The sequence below is a fragment of the Jatropha curcas genome, chromosome 5 (assembly GCF_041381405.1).
Source record: "Jatropha curcas cultivar XTBG-Jc1 chromosome 5, XTBG_Jcur_1.0, whole genome shotgun sequence".
Lineage (NCBI taxonomy): Eukaryota > Viridiplantae > Streptophyta > Magnoliopsida > Malpighiales > Euphorbiaceae > Jatropha > Jatropha curcas.
This window is the reverse complement of record NC_143155.1, coordinates 19476864-19485682: the sequence shown is the minus strand read 5'-3', so window position 1 is coordinate 19485682 and position 8819 is coordinate 19476864. Positions and strand designations below refer to the sequence as shown.

The following is an 8819-nucleotide window of genomic DNA, read 5'->3' as shown; positions in this document are numbered from 1 at the left end:
ATATCCTGTTCACCTGTCTAGTGTCTAAGAGGAGCCCAAACTGCACCTTATCTGCCTTCATGGAAATGGCGATTTAGGACTTGACGCAACAGTGACTGTAACAAACAAGAGCTTCTGGAAGGCCTGACACTTGCGAAATCTAATCCTGAATCGTAGCCGTCCGATCTCATATCACCTCTCTTTATAGCAACATATATATATATATAAGTTAGATGGTCATTTTCTAAAATTATCAGCCGCTGGATCTTAAATTGGATGGTTCAACAAAATCCAGCGGCGCAGGTATTTGCAAGAAAGTGGATCAAAGTTGTGGGCCTTCGGGTTCTAGAAACTTTGGCATGTGCGAGATTTCAAGGCACGATTTTTGGAAACGGTTGGCTGCAATGAGTACCAACGTGTTAAGTTCAGCGAAATTGGCCACTGATTAAGCATTTTGTTTTGTCGAGGCTTTAGCTGACGACCTTTAAGCCGCTTAGTCCCTTTCATGATTTTTCTTTTTTTTTATTATTAATTTAATCAAAATAAAATGATAAAACTCAAAAGAAATAATTATTAAATTATTTTACAAATTAATTTCCATAAAATATGCAACCGTTCAGCTAATACAACATAATCACTTTTATTTTAGAGGCAAAATATTTATTTTTAATACTATTAAAAAATTAAAAATTTAAATTTCAGTGCTATTCACTTTTGAAGTATTAAATATATCAATTTTTTTTTCCTTAAAACGGCTCGACTTGGCGCCCAGAAGCCTAAGACCGACGAGTAACAACAAAGAAAGAGGAACAAAAGAACAGTTAAAGAAGAATTCTTCTAGAAGCTTTTACAATTATTATTATTTTATTTATTATCTATTATTATTATGCTAGCAATGACATGTCTTCCTTGCCCCTAGAAAATATTTTTTGAAACAGACAACACTGCCCCACGGTTTTATTTGTTATATCCTTAGTACCTCTGCTTTATTGATTTTTCCTGATAATTAAAAAAAAGACCTTCCTTCCTTTGACCCTTTATATATATTTTCTTTTCTTCCACCACCAATTCACACACCAAAAAGAACGGATATTCGAAATATACTCTTCAACATACGCCCTTTTACCCTCTTTCAATGTACGCTACTTCTGCCTTAGCCCTAACCCTGAATCCTCCAAGTCCGGACACCGGAAAGACAATCTTAGCATCGTCTAGAGTCCATTTTTCTCCTGGATCTCGCCGGAGAATCAATGTTAAGGCTTCGGTTTCAACGTTCGCCGATCCAATACCGGTCAGTTCGGGCAAGACAATGAGTCTGTACGAGATTCTCAAAGTCAAGCAAACGGCGTCGCAAATGGAGATCAAGACGGCGTATAGGAATCTAGCAAAGGTCTACCATCCAGACGCGATCCATGAAGAAGTACAATCGGACGGTAGGGATTTTATTGAGATCCATAATGCTTATGAGACACTGTCGGATCCGGCCGCGAGAGCGATGTACGATTTGTCTCTTGAAGCGGCTAGCAATTATTGCCAGAGAAGAAGAACAGGGTTCGGGTTTACGGACGGGTATTATCCGACCCGGAGATGGGAGACGGATCAGTGCTGGTAAGAAGCATTTTGGGCTGGCAAGGTTCAATGAATCTAATTGAAGATCAGTTTCCTTTTTTTATTCTTTTTAATTGTTTCTTCTTTTTTTTTGTATTTTATTAGGGATTTAGTCTTAGCTGTAACAATGTATAGAAATATTTTTGGTGTAGAGATTCTACACTTTATTTTTCCCCCTCTATGAGGAGATGAAAAGAACAAAAGAAAAAACATATTGTGTCCAAATGCATAAATTTACCCCTAAACTATTACTAATTCTCCAAATGGCCCCTTGACTTTGTGGAATTTTTATTGTAGCTTTGTTCAAACAGATTCTTCGGTATCTATGCCCCCTCAGAATAATAAATAGAAAAAAAAAAAAAAAAGAATGGATTTAACAATAATAATAGTATATGTATTTAATTTTAATCTACCTAAATTAAAAATGCTGACTGTATATTTTTTGTTTTTCTTTTTAATTTTTTTACACTTACTTTCGCTTCTTGAAGAACTCTCTGCTACTACAATGGTCATTCTGCTTCAGTTTTCCAGAAGAGTACAAATAACATTGGATCAAAGAAATCTTTGGCAAGATAAATTCTCAGCAAAATAATTGATCCCAAATTTTTCAAAAACTTACTTGTTTTTTGAACAAAATGATAAAAAATTATTGAAGGTAGGAAAATAAGCATAAAACCTGAAGAAAATAAAACAGGAATATGAAATTGAATATAAATCATCTTTAATCACAACAAGATATTTCGATTTTGCAGATTCAAACGAAATCAAAGAAAAATTTATTATAATGATAAAAAAAACCTCATAAAATAAAAGAAATAATAAAAAAAATCCCATAAAATTCAATGGAATAACAAGATCTGTACCAGTTCCGTGATTAAAAAAGAAAAACAGTAAAAAAAAATAATGAAAATTTTAAACCTACCTTTCCTGTTTGTAAGCTTCTTAATTCCTCACAGATTTCGCTCTATTCAGCTGAATTCTTGTTGGCGAAACACAATCAAACTGAGAGGGGAAGATAGGGATGACAATTTAATCCAAACCAATTTTGGTGGGTTTGGGCAGTGTATAAACGGGGTTGGATAGTGATTTTAGTATCCACGTCGGGTTCAGAGCTGATTCGAGTTTATGTGGACAGGTAAGGGATACCCGATAGTAATCGGGTCTAGGACGGATACCCACTGTCCGAACCCATATGGTTTGAAGCAAAATTTTTATGTTATACCAATTAAGTTAATTTACCACCAAACTACTTAACATTCTTGTGTAAAATATGCAAATGATATATGTATATACGGACAATTCTAATAATTTAAACTCTAAACATTTATTAATGAATAAAATATTATAGAATAGTAATATAATATTATTCATAAGTAAAATTTTAATAAAATTACATATATTAAATTATAATATTTTAATAAATTGAATTCATTTTTTCATAAAATATATTAAAAAATATATATATATAGTATTTATGTCATGTCTTAATAATTTAATTGAATGTTTTATAGTTTGGTAATTATGAAATTTTATTAAAAATAAAAAAGTTATTAATTGAATAGAATGCTAATAGTATTATAATTAAAAATTTTTAAAGCTATTTATAAATATCATCAACAAACTTCTAACGTTAATTGTAATTAGATCTTAATTTAAAATATGATTCACGTTGGAATATGAAATCTAAATAGACTATTAATAAATTAGAATATAACTTGTATAAAATAATCTTCCGCCCCTGTTTTCCTCTGCCTCTTTCTTGACGTGTATCTATTGTTTTTTAAAATCATTTGGAACAAATTTAGACTCAAGGAGGGGAAGAAAATTCCGGCAGAAGGAAAAGAAGCAAATATTTTGCAAAGGACGAACAAAAGCAGGAGCTTCCAGCAAAGAGAAAAACTCAAAATGATGCCGATGAATCTGTGAAACTTCCACTTGTGAAGAAAATTCACAAGGTTGATGATGATGACTTGTTTTTTCTTTGCCTGATAAGAAGTCTATTGATGCCCTTCCTAGTTATCCAAATGCAAGAGTGTATATACTCATCAAGGCCTGAAAATTGGATGACCCATTTTTGTCAATAAGCCCGAAATCTACACCCTTTCTTTTCCCTGTCCCAAATTATCAACCCTAAACCCCAAATATCCACAAAAATCTCTTCTTTTTTTTTTTTTTTTCGGGGTAATCGAGGTTTTGCTCTATGAGGTGAGATTCTTTGAGGATGTTTGAATTAATTGGTTAATGAACGTAGAGGGATTTTTTAGTTTTGTTATCAAATGAAAGTCTATGTAAATGTAATTTACGTTCTTGTCAATGCGATTTAAATGCCTATATCCAAAAAAATAATTTTAAATACAGTAGGGTTAAACATAATTTACGTTCATCTGTTAATCACAACTAGTAACAGCTGGGTTTTAAGAAGTGTTCCATCGACTACAAATTATAACTATATGAAAATAGAAATTTAATTTGGATCCACTCACAAATCCAGAAATCACTAGAACTTGGCAACCTGGCAACATTATTTTAAAGGGTGAAACTATGATGCAGACTAGTATTCATTTTGAATCAATAGAGAAGGCTTATTTTCACTTGTTATCCTTAAGTTCGAAGTAATCACTTTATCTTCCCAGAAAGCTGATGAGGCCATCAACAATGTTAAAGTCTCTACCGATCGCTGCTCCAACCTTCATCTTATGAGGCCACGAATGACTTCTTCCTGACAGTGGCGAAGAAGCTTTGTGGATGAAAATGGAAAAATAAAGAAACGATTATGAAAATTGGATTGAGGTTTGTCCTTTTTGGTTACTAACTAATGGGTTTAAAGAATATGAAAAGGTAAGGGAAGAGAGTTGCTATTATTAATGTAAGGTTTCTTTGTAGGGAGAGAGAAATATTTTGAACGGGATTGTTAAAAGTGTTGAACTTTTATTAAAGCTTACATGGAGATAAAAATTATACTCTCAGGAAAAATTTTCATTTTGGATTTTTTTTTTTTATATATATAGAAAATTTTATTTAATTTGGTAACTTTTTTGGAAGTTATGTCAATGTAAAAAAGTCTATTTTACTCTTGTTTTAGTCATTTATGAAGCTTTTAGTGTAGAAGATTCTCAAGATAGTGGGAGACAAAAGTATATGTGAGCATTTAATGTGAATAACTTTTAGAGAATGAATTTATTTACATCTATTTCCATTGAAAAAAAAAATTTGCTCATATAAATTATATGAGCGTGGATTAAAATGGAGTTTGAATAGAAAATGACTACAAAATTTTCAAGTTGACCTCATTGAAATGAATTCATGTAGACTTCACCGAATATTTAAAAAATTGTGCAATATTTAAAATACATTTTCAATAATCAGAGGCAGTTGGAAGGTTAAATGAACACAGATTTTCATAATTCCAAACAATTTTTTCAAATAGAGGACAAAAAATGAATTTCTCTCCACAGGTCAGAGCATACACTTCATTTTTGTAACTGCTTGTATTTCTTTCATTGAAGATTAAAATATAATTTAAGATATAGATTGATATTAGAGGAGTAATAAATGAGATATTAGGGGTAAATTAGAAAAAAGATAACAAAAAAAATTGATTAAATTACTTTATTAATCTTAATGAAAAATTAATTGTTTCTATATGAAAAGTACCGAGGGAATAAGTTGTATTTTTATTCGGTTCATGTCAACTTTTAAATCTTTGAACTTTGAAATTTAGTTTATGCATTCATATTTGAGATACAAAAAATTTCTATTGAAAAATAGTTCTTTTAAATCTAGAATTACCTCTTTTTTAGATTTTTTTTTTTTTAGAAATAAGTCTCAATTTGTCCATAAACTTGAGAACAATAACAATTTTGCCTAAAAATAAAATATTTTGCATAATTTCCCTTTAAACTTGCGCAAGAAAAATAAAAAAAATTCAATTTAATTGAAAATAATTAAAGAGTAATAAATATTTTTTCAAACTAAATATTTTTCTAATTTTATAATTTTTTTTAAATGGGTAAATGACTGAATAAAATCTTGCTGTTTTAACGATTCTAGCCAATATTTTTAATTTTTTCCGGATGATAGTATCAACTTACTTCTTTTTTAAACAACTGTAGCCTTTGTCCAAGATCCATTAGGAACTTGGAGATGTGGCTTTTAATGGGTCCCAGGACATACCAACTCCGCGGATGATTAGGATGACTAAAAAAATGTCTCATCCCTGAAAATCAATGCCTCTCAAATTTTGTCCTAAAAGCTTTTTCAACGCAACTATGAATTGTACTGAATGTATATTTATAGATGTTAGATTTTAAAAATGGCTGTCTAATACAAGAAAAAGAAATCAGTTTCAGTGCAAGAACAAATTTGATCGCGAATAAAAGAAAAGGTATAAAGGATAATAAAAAAATAAGAAAAATATATATAAAAATAAAAAATAAAAAATTGAGTCACGCTATCTAACAGACCTTTTGAAAATAGAGAATGTGATGGATAGTCTTTTTTTTATATATACATGAGACTAAACAAAAAATAACATTGGAAAATATTTTTCTTTTAATTTATGGCAAATAAATTAGAGTAATCAATGTTTGCATTAGAGATACTCTAAATCTCTGTTCATCTTGTCTCGCTCCATCAAAGCTTTATTTGGCATCCCCATCTTCGATCCATCTCAATCTTCTTCAATCGAGACTTTGATATGCTTGAGCTCGACTTCGATTTGGACAATAAAAATCATCAATTGCTATAGTGATAACCACCATATATGATGGTGTTCTCTTCTTCTATTGTCCGGCGGACTTCATGGCAATTGACAGCTAATTTTCAATGGTTTCATATGAAGAAACCTATTAGGGAGCATTACCCAAAGCGTGTTGTTGATCTTGACGATGATTTGAGGCTGATTTTCAAGAAGTTAAAAATAAGTGTGATGTTGGCAAAGACGACGATGTCATGCTTGAATTGAAATCAAGCCTTTTGATTTTTCTGCGAATTTCAATTTCTTTTTTTTTTGTAAGATGATGAATGGGACGATGAGTTCTCGTCTTTTACAAAGCTTAAAGATTGTTACCGCAAGGCTCAGTTGCTGCAATTTTCAAAGCTCAAAGTTAAAATTTCTTCTTGGACACTAGAAATTCTCAATGCAATTATCTGCAACTTTGCAAATTTATGTTTCAAATTTTTTTAAAATTGATTTTTAGGGAATATTCTCTCCCTTACGATCATTAATTAATTAGTTCTAGATTTATATTTATATACATGAAAATATGTTATTTTGCGTATAAATATATTATAACTGTTTGTTGTGGATTTGGTTCTATTATTTTGCCTTTTCTGTTTATAGATTACATTTAAAGATTTGGGATTGAGAGTTTTGCAATTCAATAATTTAACGGATGTGTGACGGAGGCTACAATTATTTTAAAAATCATAATAATAAGTTACCGGTGAGATTGAAAAAATAATAAAAAAAATAGTTAAAATTGTTAAAACAGCTAAAGTTTAGAATTTAATTGATCATTGAGTCTTTTTAAATTTAATATTTTATTTAATTATTCTATAATTACTTTCATTCATAATTTAAAATAATTTTATTTATTAAAAGTAATAAAAATTGTTTTTTAAATAAAAATTGACTTTTTTTTCTTTTGGTGCAAATTTAGAAGAAAAATTATACATTATTTCCAAATTTAAGAGGCAAATTGAACTTTTATTCATTTATTTTGGTAGTGTTAGTTATTTAATTACAATTTGTTACAATGCCGAGGCTTATTATAAGTATGTTTAAGTTAGTTAATCACAATGCACCGCGATGTCATAAAAAGAGAGAGAATATTCTTAAGAGATACCCAAAAGAAAACATCGTTCCTCTTTGTTTGACTAAGTAAATACCATATTTAATTATATTAAAAAGAGAGAGAAGGGTTATGGGATAAGTGAATTCACCGTTAGAGTTAACTCACGTCGGGAGTTGGGATAGTGTGACTTGAGTAAATTAGAGCTTACTTTTAGGCTCCGTCTATATTTGAAAAATAAATTGTCTTGAAAAGGGAATACATTTTCGAATATTAATAAACTTGTTATATTCTATAATTATAAATATGCATTTATTATTAAGTAATCATCGGTGGTCACCATCAATTGTCACCAACCATCACCACTCACGAATCCGTCAACTGCATTATCACATATGACAATCATAATTTATCATTTTTATACAATTTTTTCTCATATTTAATAATAAAATTTTAAAATATATAGTATCTATAATTTTAAATATTTTATAGCAAAGTCAAAAAGTTAATACCTACGGATCGTTGATCAGTTGATAATGTAGATTGGGCTTATGATAAGAGTTCTCAGGTTCGCTCAATACTAAATACAACTGTAGGAAAGAGCAAAGAGCCTTAAATATGACTAAATCTCTAGCCGAATTATACGGTCTCTGATGACAGGATCTGGATACCGGTTGTTTATAAAAAAAAATAAAAAATTTAATATTTTTTTTATCTAATTTTCAATACTAGAACCGAATAACAAGAAATGAAAATTATTTGGAAAATATTTATTTTCTTAAAAAATATATTTGCCAAAATTATCTTTGAAAATAAATGGAGCCTTATATTTCTTTTTTAAACTAGTAGCCTAACCCTAATTTGGTTTAGGGCACAATTAGATCAAAAGGCAAAAATAAGGATAAAGATGGATTTAGGATGCAATCGTAACAACTTGAAAAATTCGGGGTTTATTTGGTGGTTTCATACGGTAAAAATGCTTAGGAGGAATTGTTGAAGTGTGTAGGGATGTTTATAGCAAATTATATTTATATTTCCATTTTTTTTTCTAAAAAAAAATATTATATTACTAATTAAATAAGGATATAATTTTAATAATAATAATAATAATAAAAAAAGAAAGGATAAAGGACTTAATTTTGATGAAAAGGTACCACTAACAAATCATGGGCAAGCAAAAGACAGGTGCAGTATCAGCATCAAGCAAAGTAGAAAGCATTAGAGAAGGTTCTTCCATCACATGCGTGTGGTGTAGCCTCATCGAAAAGCATCTTGTTGGAGACGCGCATTCAAAACCTCAGGACAAGTTACCACATGGCCACCATAGCCACAATCCTTCATCTAATTACCATCCCAATGTTCAATCTTTTATTTTAAGTATGCACACAAAGAATAAGGATATTCCAAGCATAACTCAATTATAATTTTAAAAAAGCAAAT

At 29.9% G+C, this 8819-nt stretch overlaps 1 protein-coding gene across 1 annotated transcript; it reads left to right on the top strand.

Annotated features, from left to right (window-relative positions):
* The first annotated feature begins 1015 nt into the window (after positions 1 to 1015).
* LOC105639152 (Chaperone DnaJ-domain superfamily protein) lies at positions 1016 to 1812 on the top strand. Its single transcript, XM_012223121.4, has one exon. It carries the CDS (start codon positions 1115 to 1117, stop codon positions 1589 to 1591), a length of 477 nt encoding a protein of 158 aa, XP_012078511.1. The 5' UTR covers positions 1016 to 1114; the 3' UTR covers positions 1592 to 1812.
* Positions 1813 to 8819: the final 7007 nt, after the last annotated feature.

Coding starts and splice junctions, on each gene's coding strand:
- LOC105639152 (XM_012223121.4), top strand. CDS start 1,115: ATGTACGCTACTTCTGCCTTAGCCCTAACCCTGAATCCTCCAAGTCCG.